The sequence below is a fragment of the Geotrypetes seraphini genome, chromosome 5, assembly GCF_902459505.1.
Source record: "Geotrypetes seraphini chromosome 5, aGeoSer1.1, whole genome shotgun sequence".
NCBI lineage: Eukaryota > Metazoa > Chordata > Amphibia > Gymnophiona > Dermophiidae > Geotrypetes > Geotrypetes seraphini.
In genome coordinates this window covers 104,572,238-104,591,905 of record NC_047088.1, presented here as the reverse complement: position 1 = coordinate 104,591,905, position 19,668 = coordinate 104,572,238, and the positions used below count along the sequence as shown (strand labels likewise).

General features: G+C 46.7%; 1 protein-coding gene across 2 annotated transcripts in view; it reads left to right on the top strand.

The window, feature by feature from the left end:
* PFAS (phosphoribosylformylglycinamidine synthase) overlaps positions 1–19,668 on the top strand; it is a 149,943-nt gene that overhangs the window by 34,641 nt on the left and 95,634 nt on the right. For both annotated transcript variants that reach the window (XM_033944969.1, XM_033944968.1), the window contains exons 3-6: positions 3,317–3,452; positions 7,972–8,077; positions 16,527–16,713; positions 16,916–17,021. In XM_033944969.1, coding sequence (XP_033800860.1) covers positions 3,317–3,452; positions 7,972–8,077; positions 16,527–16,713; positions 16,916–17,021 — 535 coding nt within the window. The remainder of the gene's footprint in view (positions 1–3,316; positions 3,453–7,971; positions 8,078–16,526; positions 16,714–16,915; positions 17,022–19,668) is intronic.

The following is a 19,668-nucleotide window of genomic DNA, read 5'->3' as shown; positions in this document are numbered from 1 at the left end:
CAGCAGCAGTCCTGAGCAGCGAGCTCCACCTCCCTCCTGACCCAAACCACCAACGTGGCAGCATCCTGAGCCGCAAATCCTCCCTCCCTCAAGCCCCAAAGCAGCTACAAACCCCTCTCCCTCTGGCCTCAAAGCACAAATGCGGCAGTGGTCCTAAGCCGCAAAGCCCTCCTTCCTCCCTCCCTCCCTCAAGCCCCGAAGCAGCTACGAACCCCCTTCCCTCTTGCACCGAAGCACCAGTGCGGCAGTGGTCCTGAGCCGCAAAACCCTTCTCCATTCCTCAAACCCCAAAGTGGCAGAAGCAGACGACAATCCAGAGCCGCAAACTCCCTCCCTCTTCCTTATCCGAAGTGCAGTGGTCAGCAGGGAAGTAGCCTCAAAACAGGCTGCTCAAGGGAAGGTCCTGCAGAATCCAGCATTTTTCTGTTTGTTGTTGCTTAATGTCTTTCCATCTAAAGCAGTCACCAAGTGCCTGAATAATAGTTTGCCTGAGTGCAAGATACACCAGCTTCCTTTGTAGATTCTCCTCAACATAATGCACCACTCCTCCCTCCCAATCCAGTGCTTAAAATACAGAAATCGCCTCCAATAGCTTGAAGAGTTTTGTCTGCTCCTTTTTCTCTCAGACATGGAACCAAACTATCAGCAATTATTTCTGCACAAGTCTTCTCTTAGGGCTCCTTTTATCAAGCCGCGCTAGCGAGGTTCACGTGGGCGACTTTTCATCACGCGTTAACCACCGCGCTGGCCTAAAAACTACCGCCTGCTCAAAGGAGACGGTAGCAGCTAGCGCAGCCGGCGGTTTAGCACGCGGTATTACACATGTTAAACCGCTAGCGCGGCTTGATAAAAGGAGCCCTTAGTTGCTTTTGCAGAACAAAATACCACAGATATCAGCCTGCTGGCTCCGTACAAACTGTGTAATATTCCTCTTTCACCATATGGATACATTTTGCCTTCTCTTCTACCTTTAACATGACCTGGTATCATCACAACAACCATCAAAGAAAATGCAGCTGATGTCGTTATGCTACAGTTCCTCCTTAAATTGTGCATCCAATTTTTTCATGAATCTTGCCTGTGCCCTCGTCACCTTTTTGTGATAAATCACTAAAGCAGTGTCCAAGTGAGTCCTGCATCAATCCAAGCAGCAGTAGCAATCTCTTTGTCTCTCGCAATCCAATATGGTGTCTTAAACTGGCAAGGGCTGGTTATGTCCTTGGTATTATATTTTAGCCTCTTCCTAGCTTTCTCTAGAGCAGGGGTGTCAAAGTCCCTCCTGGAGGGTCGCAGTCCAGTTGGGTTTTCAGGATTCCCCCAATGAATATGCATGAGATCTATTTCCATGCACTGCTTTCATTGTATGCTAATAGATCTCATGCATATTCATTGGGGAAATCCTGAAAACTCAACTGGATTGCAGCCCTTGAGGAGGGACTTTGACACCACTGCTGTAGAGCAACAGGAGTTTCCTCCATTGGTTCTTTTGCCATATCATCTGAATCTCCCTGTTTCACTTCAAGCACAGATCTCCATCATCTCTTGCTCTTCTTTCATTTTTCACTCTTCATTCTCCAGTTTTCTTCATCCTCCTTCCTTCCCTTCTGTAGTTCTTGTTTTTTAGTCTCAGGGAGATCGTCTGATCCAATCTGATGTGATCCAACGCGCCCAACTTTCTCTCTTTGACCTTTTATAAAGGCTAACTCAATCAAAGCAATCTTCTTCTTTGCTGCATTCACAAAGTATGTGTGTTTCACTGACACATCACAAAGAAAGAGATATCGAAAAGTGTACAACAAGCAGCATGCAAACAAAAAATGCACAGTGGTGTAAAGATCTGGGACCCAAATATGCTTTATTCAAATGAACTGACATGGTCCATGTTTCGACAAACAGCCTGAGTCAGGTGTCTTATAAAGTAATTAAATACTGTACATGTAAAAAACAATGAACGTAAAATCCATAAATATACATACAAAAAATATTTATGAAATCTCAATCACAAACAACAGTAAAATGTGATATGCATAATAAACTTCAATAAAATCATATCATGAGACAAACAGAAGTTATTTCAATCATTAAAAACATAATCAAACTTATATAAATATGCATAAAATTTTTTTGATAAAATAATAAAATATATAATAATCACATTGAAATCGAATTCTAAGACCAATAAAAAGTGTCCATAGTTGAATGTAAATTATCGACAGTAAAACATGTCTGCACACTTAAAACATCTTTTACTTGCAAAGGAATGTGTCCCTTTAATATATCCAGAGTAACCATTTATAATTTCTACCCATCTAGCCAACTAGGGGGGAGGTATTTAGTGATAGGGGTGGTGGTATTTGGTATCGTACGGTGACGTGATAATTTTTATAGTTTCTTACATGTACGCTGTTGGTCTTATGTTGACCTCTGTTTCTGTTGTTTTTGCTATATGGCTGACCATTGTATTGCTTATCATTGTTTATTTGAAAATGAATAAAGATGATTTTAAAAATTATATATATCCAGAGTATGGAATATAGCAAAGTCTCATGTAATATAACACTTCTGATACGACGATTCAAATTTTCTTTCTTCTTACTTTATGTCAACAAATGATGTGACAATATATATATTTATATTTATACAGTATATAAGAAAGCAAAATCGTCCATGTAACATGATACAAATTCAGAGAATATTTAATAAATACAAGAAAAATCCTTCAAATAACTTTAATTAAATTGCTGCAAGTGTTTTAAATATTACACCAAATCAATTTTACAATTGCAAGTGCCAAACATGCAAATATTCAGCTGTGAAACAATTATAAATGGCTGAGCACACTTGAGGTGGGGAGTCCATGGGGTTGTCGATGGGTGGTTGGGGGGGTGTCAGGGGTTCGGTGGGGCTGGCACAGGAGGGAGTGAGTATATCTCCTGCCTATCGTGGTTGGGGGGAGGGTTTCAGGTAGGAGGGAGTGGGCACTCCCTCCTGCTGCTAGCCCCACCGAACCCCTGACACCCCCCCAACCACCCTATTTCTTCAACAGCTCTCACACATTCACACTGCTGGTGTCTGCAAAACAAATCTGTATTAATGTATAGATGCAATGTTAACATATTCCAAAATTTCCTAATAATATTGTAAATAAACAAAACTTGTTTTGAATATGGAAGAGCACAAATGATGGGAAATATTTCTGTATCTTTCTGCCACATTTTCTAGTCTCGGACTGCATTTCTTTGTGTGATGATTCATATGTTCTGGAAAACTTAAGAGATGTAACTGAACAGATTAATCCCACGATCTTTGTGTACAGGAGATTCTCCCCCAGATCCACAACAGGCAAAAATTCTTCACTGGATCTTTAGCTGCCCCTTTGATCCTGAAGGAGTTTCAAGCACCTCATTGCTTGCTGCTGAGCCCTCTGCCCTGTTGGTGGAAATTGGGCCTCGGTAAGTCCCCATGTGCAAACCATAAAATCTGTTTACTGGATTATGAGTTCATAATAAGGTGCAAAACCTGATGCAGTACTGGGTTTTTCATCCCGTAAAAGCTAGCTATCAGATTTATAACTTACATTTAACTCTTAAAACGCAAAAGAAAATTATTACATATTCTCTGTGTAGAAACAGTGTTTGCAGTTCACTCAATTATTAGAATAAAATTATTCAGATATTTGCCTTTTCTTTTTCATTGTGCCTTCTGCTTAGCTGCAGTATTTGATATGGATTGGAATAAATTGGGTGATCATTTAGTAATGAATACCATCTGAACCCAACACAGATATTAGTTTTGATATGTACAAAGCACTGCGTGCTCATCAGAAGTCCATGTAGGCTTCACACTGATATTTCTCTTGTAAAGTATTAGTACAATATGAATAGTTAAAGCATGGTTAAGAAGGTTTCAAAAGAAAAACATGTCTGGCTGATATTCTGTTGGAGGTGGTCAGCATGTGTTAAAATCTGACTGTAAGCCCTAATTTAGCCTCGGATATGTGTGGGTGCTGGCACTGAATTTCTGAGGCTAGTTGTAAATCCACTAGCCACTGGAGCGTATGCAAGTCCCAGCCAATATTCATCCAGGGTCTGCATAAAAGTGATGTGGACCCTGCTGAATGACATCTGAGACCCATATAACTTTAAAAATGTTTTCCAGCCCCTTGATTGCCCAACTACCTCTTCCTGGAATGTCACTGCTTCTGATCCCCGTCCACCTGAAACAGGCCCAAGTAATACTCCCTCTGCCATCATAATAACCCCCCTCATATCCCTGGAGGTCAAATGGGGAAATTGAGGGCAGGAGCGAAGCCAACTCGCTTCTGCTCCTAATGGCTGCCTTTGCAAAATGGCTGCTGCAATCTCTCACTAAAGCCTCACAGTACTCAGTAGTACTGCAAAGCTGCAACTAGAGGTCATAGCAGCCATTTTGCAGAGGCAGCCACTAGAGGCAGGAGCAAGTGGTATTTGTTCCTGCCCCCATTCTCACTGGACTATCGGGGATGTGAGGTAGACCTGGGTGGTGGTGAGGTATTAGTTAGTTAGGGGGAGGGGGATAGGAAGGGAGAGGCTGTTCTGGACGGGGTAAGGGATCAGAAGGGGTATGTTCTGGGGAGAGGGGGTTAAGAAGAGAAACCAGAGGAGGCTGATGAACATTTTTAAAAGTTTCTTGTCCACTTAAATTGCTTTGGATGGTGTATGTATATTATAGGGCATTTCAAATAAGAGAGTACATCTGAATAAGTAAAATGTAGTTTGGCCGCAAAAAGAAAAAAAGAGAGCCAAAGAATAATGTGAAAAGATATAACTAGAGTCAAGAATTAGGACAGCTCTTACTTTGAGCAATGAAATAGGGCAGTAGGAGTGGCAGAAGGAGAAATTTGGGGTGTGTGTGTGGCATTCAAGCACAGCACATGGTTTAAAAAACAAAACAAAACATTTTTCTTCAACTACAAATGCAATAAAACAATTTCCAGTGCAAAGAGCACAGGAGTCCTGAATTAGTGGGTCTTTCATCTCTACCTGCAAGTTTTGCAGAAGGCATCTTGTGTGTTTTTCAGCTCTGTCTTCCTGTCTCTGCCCTAGATCCCCAGTTTCTCTTTATGCAAGCGAGTTGAGATGGTGTCTTTTTGGTGACACATGTATCGGGAGTGAATAATGGGCAAGTCGACAATCTCGGTCGCCAGACCCTGGATCCAGGAGAGTCGTTATTGAACAGCATTGTGAAGCGCTGGGGGGCAGCAGATGTTCAATCTGATGGCTTCAGCAACCAATTAGAAGGCCTATTGGTACTTTAGCTATAGATTCAAGCTGGGAAGCACCAGCATGTATGCTTGGCCAACAAAGGGCCTGTTGTATGTGTTTTCCCCATGACCAGTGATATGCCGAGTCATTTAAAGAATAATGACCCACCAAGGGTCAGTGGTTCTCGTGACACTGGCTTGGCCGCTTCATCCATTGAATGCGGATCTTGTTTGGCTACAACATGATAAGTGTCTCAGACTGCCATGTCATCCAATGCTTCTCTCGCAGGGTCCAATTACCCTGGAGAGTTTGGAACGTTTTTGGCTTACAGCATGGCTCTTGAGTACACTGCCTTAGTGTGGAAAGGATATTCAGAGGTAGTTATAGCTACCCTCCTACGATCTAAGAAGCCAGCGACAATCACAGCCTATGTCAAGTCTTGGAAGACTTTTCAGCACTTATGTGTTCTAAGGAAGGTGGAGCCTTTTCTGGGCTTCAGGACGGGCTTGAGAAGGAACTGGCGGTTGGTTCTTTCAAAGTGCAGGTGGCAAGCCTCTCTTGCTTTCGGGCTCGAGTGGAGAAAGTCTCCTTAGCTTCCCATCCTATCACCAGATTTCTGAAGGGAGTATTACCTTTGCATCTCCCGTGTGACAACCATTTCCAAAGTGGAATTTTATCATTGTCTTATGGGCCCTTAGTAAAACCTCATGTAAACACTTACATGAGGTGTTATTGATGGATCTTACTGTCAGGACTGTTTTTCTGGTAGCTATTGCCTTGACAAGAAGGGTTTCAGAGCTGCAGGCTCTGTCGAACAGAGAGCCTTTCCTTAGATTTAGGGAGGTTGGCATGTCTCTACTCATGATGCTTTCCTTTCTGCCAAAGAGAGTTTTAGCATTCTATGTTAATTAGAAAGTCCAACTACCTGCATTCCAGGCCACGCATTCAAAGAACCATTGCTGGATGTAAGGATAGTCCTTCTCCATTACTTGGAGGTGACGCATGAATTAGGCTTTAAGCAGTATATAAATACTAAAATAAAAGTGAATAAAATAAAAATAATTTTGTGTCTCAGATAATCTTTTTTTTACTAACCAGTCCCTACTGCCTGGGAAAGCCAGCTTCTTAGGCTTCTATTTCCAGATGGATTTGCATGGCTATTTTGTCTGCATACATTGACTGTGGTAAGCTGCCACCAATTTCTTTGAAAGCATATTCCACCAGAAATGTGATTTCTTCATGGGCAGAGTCCCGGGCAGTTCTGCCAGAGAAAATTTGTAGGGCAGCTACATGATCCACCTTCCATACTTTTACAAGGTTTTACACGGTGGGCAGCACAAATGGACGCGCATTTGGTCCTCAGTGCTAGCAGTAGGCTCATCTGCCTCACCCTAGACTTGGAACTGCTTGATACGTCCCACTAGTTCAGAACCACTGTGCCTTTTGTAGTGGAAGGGAAGATTAGGTTCTTACCTCAATAATCTCAATAAGGACACAGGAGTCCTGAAGACTCGCCCTGTCAAATGTCCTTTTAGCCTGCTTACTGTCTCAGACATATATGTGTCTTCAGATGCTTGTCTTTGAGCAGCAAGAAAGTGGGAAATGCTTCAGTCAAGCCGGTATGAAGAATACTGTGATAACACTGAACTCTTGGGATTGACTATAAGAGCTGCATAAATATTAGTGCTGGTTGGACTCGGGTAGGTGACTTGTTCAGGTCTACCTTGTTTATGCTGTGTTTATATTGAGTTAACCATTTGTGTTCAGGGAGTTCCTCCTTGTTGTTTCTCCTGTTTTAGGGGTTATCAACTGCTTTGGTATGAACTGAGGAAATAGGGTACTGCCCAGTGAGACAAGGAGGTGGAGCTGAAAAAAAGTACATTATGCTTTCTGCAAAACTCACAGATAAAGGTGAAAGACCCCCTAGTTCAGGATTCCTTGTATCAGGTTAGTAGCCACCTGGATAGCTTCCACCCACCAATTCCCACCTGAGCATTTTTTCCGCCCAGACATTCCCACCCCACCCTCTCCCCAGGTACTGCTCTGGATGTGACTGTGCTGTGTTCAGTTCTCAAGTGTTTGGGTTAGGGGGAGACCCTGAGTATGTGCAGCCCCTAAGTGTTATGATTAGGGGGAGATCCCGAGTGTTAGGGTAAGGTTTCTTTTTTTATGGAATGGGTATTTTTTATTATTGGGTATATATCTAGCCATGGAGGAGAATTATCCATTATGGGTAGGTGGGAATTGTCTGGTAGGAATTGACTTAGGTGGTAACTTTCCAGGTGGGAATTGGTGGGTAGGAACTGTCCAATGGAAATTGTCTGGATCTGACCTAGAACTGGATTCCTGTGCCTTATACTGGAAAGAAGATTATCGACGTAAGAACCTAATATTCCCATATGAGTTATAATATCATAACGCTGTTACTGTCTCCAAATGTATCTACAGCAATTACAGTAGACAGCTTACAAATGTGGCAGTTTTAAAAATGTAATATTCCATTTCTCTCCTCCTCCTTTTGTTTCACCTCCAGATGGTATATTATTAGTTTTAGGCTTCCTAGAGATTGTACTACCTGTGTCTACTAACCCATCACAACGTACTCTCCCATCACCCCCCTCCCCCCATGCTGTGTGTGAAAACCCTTCTCACACAGGTGCAGTAGCATGGTTTCTATAATGTCACTGCAGCTCTGCCATATAGACATTTTTCAGTTTGTTCCTTGTAGGTTGAACTTTTCTACAGCCATGTCTACCAATGCAGTGTCCATCTGCCATGGGATAGGTTTAGAAAGTGTGGACCGTATTGAATGCTCCCGGAGATATCTCATCAAGGTACGATGAAAGGCAAAAAAGGAGGCTATAGATTTGGGTATCATTTCTTGCGCTGCTCAACCTCTGATTGAGGAAGAAACTGTGGACAGCTGCTCCTTTATCAGAGCTGGATTTGGGAGCACTAAGGAGGTAGATTATGCTTGATAGTACCTGGGCTAGGAGGAAGGAGAACAGCTGTGCCCCTGATAGTAAAAAGGAGTGAAGGTGAATATGCTTGCTTCCTGATGTGAATAGTGAACATCAGGGTGGATTTGATTTAAAGTCAGAAAGACTTGATTTAAATCATAATTTTCTACAGATTCATTCTTGCTGGTATAATCTTAATATTTATAATCAAATGTCATCAGAATAGGCCAGTTCTTGATATACTACTCAAAACAGTCCACTACAGAGTTTCATCTAACATATTTTGGGAGCATTAACTTGGTTTCACCCATTCTTTTCAGAGCTGCTGATGCAAAATGATTGTTATGGAATTATTTACCAATTTCAATGATATTAGTCTTTATTTCTAGGACACTGAAGTCTTTATCTAAGAGGTGCAACCATGTTATTAACTTGGTATTCTCGTCATGCTATTCTAAATTCTCATCTTAGATACATTTGCAGCATTGTTTGTGACTAAACTGCATACTAGATATTTGAATTTTTGTTCTCATTTTATTATAGTTTTGTATTCTGCTGTATGTGCTTTTTCTGAGGTATCAATTGTTTCTGCAAGAAAGACTTTCTCTTCTTTTGTTGTTATACAAACACATACAAGAAGATCATCAAGACTTACCAAAAAAGTTAGACATTGCATGAATATACAGCTTCATGCTACATAATTAAATACTAATCCTTATTTTATGATGATTAACTTTTGGACTATAATTTATCCCAGGACAAGCAGGCATGATATTCTCACATGTGGGTGACGTCATCTACGGAGCCCCGATGCGGAAGCATTTTCAAGCAAACTTGATTGAAGATTTAAGTTTGCTCTGCTGCTCCACGCATGCGTGCCTTCCTGCTCCACTAGGGGGTGCATCCCCTCGTGGTCTCCAGTTCAAAATTTTCCGCGAGCCTAGAAGACGTGTTTTTCAGGCTCTGCCCCAACTGCCTTCTAGCACCGCGATTTTTTCTTGTTTTTTCACGATTAAGTCGCTGTGCGCGAATTCCTTACCTTTTTACTTGATTCCTGCTTCGTTTTCAACGACCCGGAGGCTTCCGGGTCCCCGTGGCCGCGTGGCTAATCGAGCCGCGGCTACTTTCGATTTAATGTCCCGGCCTTTGACCGGCTTTAAAAAGTGCACCCGGTGCGAGCGGCTTCTTTCTCTCACAGACCCGCATCGCCGGTGCATCCTTTATCTAGGGGCGACTCATCCAACCGACTCCTGCCCCCAGTGCGCTATTTTCCAAAACCGGGCCCTCCGCCGAAGAAAAGCCCGCATGGCGGATCTCTTCACCCCGGACCAACCCTCCACTTCGGCCTCGAGGTCGGCCCTGGCCTCGGCCCCGGCCTTGACCTCGGCCCCGGAAACCTCGGCATCGCCTCGAGACTCGACCCCGAAGTCCTCGGGACAACAGAAAGCCTCGGCTCCGGGTAAGTCCCCTCTTCCCTCTTCAGGTTCTGTAACAGCGAAGAAGCCAGCCTCGGGGACAACGGCGACGCATGGCGGAAGCCCCATGCTTACAGCCCCGTCTAAGCCCGCCAAGCCTTCGGGCCGTGCCTCCACCACACGGGAATACTCTGATACGAGGTCGCCCCCGGTGGAGCGCACAGAGGCAGGGGACATGCCTTCGATGCTGTCCGTGCCCGTCTTCCAGGACCTACTCCGAGCGATGATCACGTCGGAGCTGTCCGCTGCAATGGCCCAGTTTCAATCGGCCTCGACCTCGAATGTGCCAGACCAACCTGAGCCTCACACCGAACAACCTCGAGGAAAGGTGCGCAACCCTCACCGCATCCCATCCTCCTCGGACTCCTCGCCGAGACGCCCGAGACGTTCCCCCTCTGCGGACCGCCGAGGGGCAAAACGTCGGGCTAGAACGACAGAAACCTCGAACCGCCGTACCTCCAAGAAGGCCCGAGGTTCACCAACCCTACGAGGCCGTTCTCCCACACCTCGTACAGGACCACTAAGGGTGGCTGAGTTATCACTCTCCAACCCGCGTATCCTCCGAACTCCCCCTCGGACGCATTCTCCGAGGGAGTCCGGATCGAGGTCACCAATCCGACATCGATCGGTACCCCTAACCCCGGCATCGTCTCCGAGGGGCTCCTCGAGACGCCGAAGATCGACAACCCCGGAACACTCTCACAGTGCTTCCCCAACCTCGGAGCATGGATCAGAGCATGAACCTCGATACTCGAGGGAAGCCTCCTTATCCTTCTCCACCCGACGAAGGTCTCGTTCCCTGACCCCGCACGGGGCTCCGGGGACATCTCGCCCATCCTTCACTCGCTTTGTCCAAGACATGGGCCACGCATTGGACTTAGATCTCCAGTCCGACTCCAGATACTCTAAGGAGTACCTGGCGGAGCTGGATATGCCATCACTGCCCAGAGAGTCCCTTCGCTTACCACCTAACCCGGTACTCCAACAGGCCTTCTTCAGGAACCTGGAGACCCCCTACATGGTCACGGCCGTACCCTCCAAAATGGAGGCCAAGTACCGCACAGTACCTTATCCGGGATTCGAGCAACCACAGCTCTCCCACCAATCGCTGCTAGTGGAATCCTCCTTGAAAAAGGCTCACCCGTCCCGGGTCTCAGCAGCGGTACCCCCAGGCCGGGAAGGCCGAACCCTGGACAAGTTCGGCAGGAGACTATACCAAAACGCAATGATGGCCTCTAGGGTGCAAAGCTACACTTTCACCTTCACATCATACCTCAAACACCTCATTGGACTATTGAGAGCCTTTGAGACTGACCTACCGGCCTCCCGGCAGGAAACGTTCGGCCTGCTTTTAGAGTCCCTCTCCAACCTGCGCCTTCATCTATTCCACGCGGCCTACGATGGCTTCGAACTCTCCTCCAGAGAAGCAGCCTTCGCTATCGCCATGCGCCGACTAGCTTGGCTGCGCCTGGTCGACATGGACCCCAACTTACAGGACCGGTTAGCTAACCTCCCCTGCGTGGGAAAGGAATTGTTCGATGACACTATCGAGGCGGCGACAAAACGCCTCTCCGAACATGAACGCTCATTTGCCTCCCTTGTCCGGCAAAAGCCCAAACCGCCAGCGCCCAGGCCATACAGGGCCCCTCCGCGCCGCTACCCACAAAAGTCCACCCCTGCTTTCTCGCGGCCCCCACCCAGACGTCCGCAAGCCCATCACAGGGCCATGCCCAAGTCCCAACCGCCCGCGACCACCAAACCATCCCCGTCCTTTTGACGGGACACGCGGAAGGGGGCGGGCCCCCTCCGCCATAGTCCCAGGCCGCCTTCCCATCGGAGGTCGACTCAAAGCCTTTTACCCTCGCTGGGAACAACTTACGACGGACGCATGGGTCCTTGGCGTGATCTCATCAGGGTACTCTCTCAACTTTCGGGCCATTCCCCCGGACAACCCCCCAAGGAATTGCCCTCCCAACAGGACTCAGCTACCTCTACTCCTCTCCGAAGCTCGAGACCTGCTTCGCCTGAGAGCAGTGGAGAAGGTCCCCCCCGACCAACGGGGGAAGGGCTTCTACTCCCGTTACTTTCTGGTACCGAAAAAAACGGGAGACCTACGCCCAATACTAGACTTGAGACGCCTCAACAAATTCCTGGTACGGGAAAAGTTTCGGATGCTCTCACTACCAACACTCTACCCCCTGATCGACGAGGGCGACTGGCTCTGCTCCCTCGATCTCAAGGAGGCGTACACACATGTCCCAGTGCACCCCGCTCACCGCAAGTTTTTGCGTTTCCAAGTAGGGGACTGGCACCTACAATACCGAGTCCTCCCCTTCGGACTAGCATCATCACCTCGAGTCTTCACCAAGTGCCTCGTGGTGGTAGCAGCAACCTTACGCTCCCAGGGCCTCCAGGTATTCCCCTACCTGGACGACTGGCTAATCAAAGCCCCGTCCAAAGAAGGGGCTATCTCAGCGACCCAACAGACTATTACCTATCTACAAAGTCTGGGGTTCGAAATAAACTTCCCAAAATCTCAACTACGCCCCTCACAATCCCTACAGTTCATCGGGGCCACGCTGGACACGGTTCGCCTCCGTTCCTTCCTCCCCCCTCCGCGCCTGGAGGCGTTAGTAAGTCTGAGCCGAAGGATCTCTCGGCTGACCTCAGTATCAGCCCGACAGATGATGACCCTTCTGGGCCACATGGCCTCCACCGTCCATGTCACACCCTTCGCCCGCCTCCATCTGAGAATCCCTCAATGGACCCTGGCGTCTCAATGGCGTCAAGACCGGGACCCGATCGACCACTCCGTGACAGTGACTCCTTCATTGCAACGATCGCTCCGCTGGTGGGCCGACTCTTCAAATCTTTCCAAAGGTTTGCTCTTCCTCACCCCACCCCACAGCAAGGTACTCACCACGGACTCGTCGGAGTACGCTTGGGGAGCCCATCTGGACGGCCTGCGCACCCAAGGAATGTGGTCAGCACAAGACCGCCGTTGCCACATCAACGTGCTAGAACTTCGGGCCATCTACCTCGCAGCAGTAGCCTTCCAACATCTGCTCCGCGACCGAGTGGTTCTCATCCGAACCGACAATCAAGTAGCGATGTACTACGTAAACAAACAAGGGGGCACAGGATCTTGGCCCCTTTGCCGGGAAGCCCTGCGCCTCTGGAAATGGGCAATCTCCAACAACACCTTCCTTCGGGCGGTGTACATACAAGGAGAACAAAACTGCCTGGCGGACAGACTCAGCCGCCTCCTCCAGCCACACGAGTGGTCACTACACTCTCAGGCCCTACGAGGAGTGTTCGAACGGTGGGGGACGCCTCAAATAGACCTGTTCGCGTCCCCTCACAATCACAAGCTGCCTCTCTTCTGCTCCCGGATATACTCCCCGGACCGGCTCGAGGCCGACGCCTTCCTCCTCGATTGGGAGGGAAGGTTCCTGTACGCGTTCCCGCCGTTCCCTCTGATACTGCGGACGCTTGTCCACCTGAAAACAGTACAAGCCACCCTGATCCTGATTGCCCCTCACTGGCCACGCCAGCCGTGGTTTTCCCTTCTACTTCAACTCAGTGTCAGAGATCCACTGCCTCTGCCTCTGTTTCCCTCTCTACTGTCACAGGGTCAGGGTTCACTGTTACATCCCAATCTTCAATCTCTTCATCTGAATGCTTGGTTTCTCTCCCCCTGACTGCTCTCCCCGTGTCTCAATCAGTCAAGGAGATATTGGAGGCCTCTAGAAAAACCTCGACGAGAACCTGCTACTCCCAAAAGTGGACCAGATTCTCAACCTGGTGCTCCTCCCACAGCCAGGACCCGGTGTCGGTCCCCGTCCCCCTGGTCCTTGACTATCTACTTCAACTATCTCATTCCGGCCTAAAGACCAACTCCATTCGAGTACACCTCAGTGCGATTGCGGCCTTTCATCAGCCCCTGGAAGGGAAAGCCCTCTCGCTCCATCCCTTAGTCACTCGCTTCATGAAGGGCCTGCTGAACGTCCACCCCCCTCTCAAACCTCCCCCGGTGGTTTGGGACCTTAACGTGGTTCTGGCTCAACTAATGAAACCTCCATTTGAGCCCCTAGACAAATGCCATCCAAAATTCCTCACTTGGAAGGTAATTTTCCTACTTGCACTCACGTCCGCACGGCGGGTTAGTGAGCTACAAGCTCTGGTAGCGGACCCACCCTTCACGGTATTCCATCACGACAAGGTGGTACTCCGCACCCATCCAAAGTTCCTACCTAAAGTAGTGTCTGATTTCCATCTCAATCAGTCCATTGTCTTACCTGTGTTTTTTCCCAAGCCCCACTCTCACCCCGGAGAAGTGGCGCTCCACACTCTTGACTGCAAAAGAGCGTTGGCCTTTTACCTCCAACGCACTCAGCCACACCGGAAAGTCCCACAACTGTTTTTGTCCTTCGACCCAAACCGGTTAGGTCACCCAGTTTCCAAACGCACCTTGTCCAACTGGTTGGCCGATTGCATCTCCTTTTGCTACGCTCAGGCTGGTCTCGCGCTGCATGGTCGAGTAACGGGACACAAAGTCCGAGCGATGGCAGCCTCCGTAGCATTCCTCAGGTCAACACCTATTGAGGAAATCTGCAAGGCTGCCACATGGTCTTCGGTTCATACCTTCACCTCCCACTACTGTCTGGACTCCCTGTCCAGAAGCGATGGCCGGTTTGGCCAATCGGTGTTGCGAAATCTATTTGCTTAAATTGCCAACTTCCCTCCATCCCTCTTCAGTAAGCTTGGAGGTCACCCACATGTGAGAATATCATGCCTGCTTGTCCTGGGATAAAGCACAGTTACTTACCGTAACAGGTGTTATCCAGGGACAGCAGGCATATATTCTCACAACCCACCCACCTCCCCGAGGTTGGCTTCTTGGCTAGTTAAGTGAACTGGAGACCACGAGGGGATGCACCCCCTAGTGGAGCAGGAAGGCACGCATGCGTGGAGCAGCAGAGCAAACTTAAATCTTCAATCAAGTTTGCTTGAAAATGCTTCCGCATCGGGGCTCCGTAGATGACGTCACCCACATGTGAGAATATATGCCTGCTGTCCCTGGATAACACCTGTTACGGTAAGTAACTGTGCTATATCTTCCAGTGCAACAGGGATGATATGCTGAACCATAGAGTTATCTATCTCTGTTCTTGAGCATACAGCAGATGTGAATCACAGATTTCAACTCCTTCTCTATGGTCTTTGCTGCCTCCTTCAGTTCTTCCTTCTGCAAGCAAGCATGAAGGTGTCTTTCTGATTTGCTCTGTTTGTTTCTTTAATATTTTTTAGTTTCTCGACCTGTACAACCTGCTGAAAATTTGTGAAGCTCAGGGTTCCAGCCCTCAGCACTTGCATACTTCCTTGACTTGGTTAGGAGCTTTAGCACAGGCTGTTAGACATCAATAGTGGTCCTTCGGGGTGCTCAGGGAACCAGCTGCAACTTCATCCCCCCTTATTTTCCACATCATGTGTCATGGTAGAGGATCAGTCTGACTAATGTCCGACTGGTAGCCCAAAGATCTCGATGTGGGAGCTGACCTTCAAGTTGAGGCAGAGAACCTCTCCAGATCCAGCTACATCTTGAGGGAGCTGAAGCAGGCTGTAGCGCCATTCCCCCAGCACATTGTCTGTGAGTGCAAACTGTGACACCCTATCAGGAAAATCAGGAGGGTTCTTGAAAAGTGTGTTTTGACTGTTTCTGCAGTTAGGTCTTTGGTTCCCCTCCTCTAAAGTCCTATTTTTTTGAATTTTTTGGTCAGCTCTGAAGCATTTAGAAGCTGTTTTTTGGTGCCAAAATGCTGCTGTGGTGGCATTTTTGATTTTCTGATTTTTTTTATTTTTTTTTTCTAAGTTCTCCAACTTCTCTAAAACCCCTTGTTTTGCCTCAAAACTGACAGGGATGGAGTCCTCAGACCCTAATACCCCTTTTTCATGCTTTGATTGTGTTGGATGGGTAGCTGAAGAATACCCTTGTTCTACTTGCTGTGAGGCATTGGATAGAAGGGTGGAAGCTTTGGGCTTAGTCCCTCCACTGGAGAACAGCAAATGGTCCTGTTGGGGGTGGGGGGGGGGAAGAAACACATGCAGGTATGTCCCTATGATTTAGCATACCATCCCTATTGTACTGGAAAAAAAGATTAGTTTCTTGCCTTGATAATATCTTTTCCAGAAGATAGGGATAGTTTGCTGAACCCCCCCTCACCCAGCAATTTATCTGATGCACATGCTTTCTGACTTAACTTGGTCAGCTCCGTAGCTAGGATTTCACTTTCAGACTTTTGGATTAGAAAGGGTCTGTAAATTGGATTACAAGGGAGGAATGGTTGAGTTCCATAAATGTTCAGGTTGTTTGTTCCTTGGTTAACTTGTATTTTCTTGGATTCATTGTTCCTCTCAGAGCCTTGTTAATGTTTTAACTACATTACTGTTTCTTCATTGACTATTCTAGCTTCATCTGAGCAGATCAGACACTTGGTTTCAGGGAATTTCCTGTATCCATCCTTCTCCTGTCTTCTGTAGGGCTGTCGCCATCTTTGGTTCAAACTGAAGGGGACAGCAGAGACTGTGGAGGAGGAGGAGTTGAAAAGCTGTGATTGACATCTTCTGCAGTATGCTTGTGAGCACAGGTGACTAACCTTATGGTTCAGCATACCATTCCTATCTACTGGAAAAGATATTAAGGTAAAAACTAATCTCTTTTTAAATAGATAGATTTTTCCCCAAAAAAGCATTTTATTTTTAAAAAATCTGATATTTAAAAATTTTTTTAAAAAAATCTTTGATTTTTATCCAGCCATCTGAACATAGTTTGTCACTATTTCCCCAAGTTTGTGAAGCCTCCTACCCCATCAGAGGAGCAGCAAGTTATCTCCTCCCTATATGACCGGATGACAGAATGTGTCTATGAAAGACCTGTCGAAAGTTTCCTAGTGTTCACTCAGCCTGAGCTAGTCCATGAAATTGATGTGATGGGAGAGGGTTGTGCTGCCCTGGAGAGAGCTAACCAGGAATTGGGTAAGTACAGGGACTCCTGGTTTGGGGGAAAAGAGGAAAGTAGAATGTGGGGAGGAGGAAAGAAGAGGGATGATGTTTCCTTCTGATTTACCTTGTTTTTCATTCTTTTCTCCTTTACCTTGTTTTTCATTCTTTTCTCCTTTATCATTGTTGGAATCTAATCCATCTTTTTATACTCCCTTTCCTTCCATACCTCCCACAGGTCTGGCCTTTGACTCTTGGGACCTGGACTTCTACACCTCCCTCTTCCAAAGGGTCCAGAGGAACCCCACCAGTGTGGAGTGCTTTGACCTTGCCCAATCCAACAGGTAAGATATGGGAGTGGGGGCAATCTCTTTTAGGAAAAGGTGTAAGGATTGGGGTGGAGGTGAATATGCAGATAGATTTTTCTGGCACTTATGACTGAAAGCCAAGGAATCACTGACAAAATTCCCAACAGTGATTGGTGCCTTCATCAGAACCAGCAAGCAATTGGTGTCTGTACTAAGATCACAAAGCATGAAGAAACACTCTCAATTGTACATAGATGGATCTTAATGGTGAAAGTTTATTGCAGCAAACAGATGAAAGAAAGCAAACATCCAATGTTTGTTGCACTGTTGCATCATCAGAGTCTTAAGAGACCATTAAGCTGATATTTTTTTAAAAATCATTACTTACCATGGATTTAACCTGGTTTTACTGTGGGTTTTACTGGTCAAGCAGTATAGAAATGGTTTCAGTGTATTTGTTAACTCACACAGAAACCATTCTACACAGAATCACATTCAAAATTCTCCTCCTTACCTTTCAAGTTAAATTAGATCAATCACCTGCTTTTATAGATAGACTGTTAATTCCATACACAACTTCCAGAGTTCTTCAATCGTCCCAACAAAATCTCCTGGCTACTCCATCCATCCGCCAGATCTTTTATGACACGACCCCTAAAACAATTTTCTCTGTGATTGCACTCACATTGTAGAACTCTCTCCCTTCATATATGAGGCAAGAAACTAACCTGGCTAAATTTAAAGTAAGCCTAAAAACCTTTCTTTATAAAGACGCATTTGGAGTATGAATCAGGCTCTTAAACTATCATATTCCCTTTCCAATTTGTTCATTCCCATCCCTTCCCTTTTTTATTTTTAGAAACAATGTGTCCCTTTTCTGTCACGTATAGTTATTTGTGCTGTCTATTTTAACCTTTTGTTTAGATAAACATTGGGCTAAGATTCACAAAGCAAACCGATTGTGTATCGATCGATTTGCAACCCCTTTGTGACCAGATTTCTCTCGGACCCATTCACTAACTTCTCCTGTGATCCGCTTCGAATCCGTGCATGCAAATGAGGAGAAACGCATGCAAAGTAGTCAGGGACACAATTCACAACACAAATTTCATGATCCAACTGGGCTGGCCGATCAACGCAAGAAGGGACTGCTGGGTACCAGTCGAAAACATCTTTCCGACTCTCCTGCTCTGCCCCAATCTGTCTCCTGCCTGCTCGCCCCGAATGCTGCCCTGCTCTGCCCGGATCTTCTTGTCTCCTGCCTGCTTGCCCCGAATGCCGCCCTACTCTGCCTCAATCTTCTTGTCTCCTGCCCTGCTCGCCTCGAATGTTGCCCTGCTCTGCCCCGCACTGTGAGCCCGTGGTTTTAACCCTTGGGCTTTAAACAGGTTAAAACCACGGGCTCAATTAAAAAAAGATGGTCTGTGCATGCACTGGGATCGCTATCGAGCGATCTGGGCAGGCAGATGGGGGCGTTCTTCCGATCGCCCCATCTGCATATTGGCATTTTCAGAATTCATCAGACCTACCCGTATTGGGCTCAATAGGGCAAGTTAGTGAATCTAGGCCATTATTTGTAAATCGCTTAGGATTGGTAAGTGGTATATCAAACCCTAATAAACTTGAAACTACTTCACACCAAATTAAAGTCATTAACCAATCTATCGCCATGCAATTAAAAAAAAGTTTGATTTGCATTGTATATGGGGAAACTTTATTTTGCCAGGTCCAGGGCATAGTAGAAGGGTTAGTTCAGAGCACTTTTTTCCTTTAAGCTGAGTGAGAGTCTTCCACCTACAGTAGCAAACTCTGAAGGACTTACCATGGATTTAACCTTTGATATTTTTTGTGGGAGAGAGCTGGAAGACTTGTGTTTGCTTGGGGGGGGGGTGTTAAGGCCTCAGATTGGAGCAAGGGGATGTTGATGCAAGAAAGTGTGGCAGGCTTGCCTGCAGTTTCTTGTTTCTTTAAAAAAATTACACTTTTTGTATGTTCATAGACAACGGCGCGAAAAACAAAAGCGCGCACCGACAATTGAGCGCAGTGCAGAGGCGCGCGCCGCACAAAATTAGTTTTTAGGGGCTCCGACGGGGGGTTTTGTTGGGGAAGCCCCCCCAGTTTACTTAATAGACATCACGCCGGCGTTATGGGGGGTTGTAACCCTCCACATTTTACTGTAAACTGAACTTTTTCCCTAAAAACAGGGAAAAAGTTAAGTTTTCAGTAAAATGTGGGGGGTTACAACCCCCCACACCCCCCACAACACCCCCACAACGCGGCGCGATGTCTATTAAGTAAAGTGGGGGGGTTCCCCCCCCCCACACACCCCCATCGGAGCCCTAAAAACAGTAATTTAGAGCGGCGCGCGCCTCCGCGCTGCGCTCAATTGTCTGGGCACGCCTTTGTCGCAGCGCACTTTTGACCTGACACCCTTTTTGTAAGTGCCCGAGCCAATCACTGCAGTGGGAAGTGACTAAACCTGCAAAAGAGAGGAATTAACCAAGACCTAAAAAGTCTGTTTAACAAGATATGAACTAAATGAGTCCACAACAGTGTCTTTGATGCCAAAATCCAACAGCTGAGCAACGTGTACCTGATGATAAATGTGTATGCTTACGTCAGCATTTTTTCCTCAAACTGTCATAGATCCCAGTATCCCTGGGTAGTGGGGAGGATGGGGAGG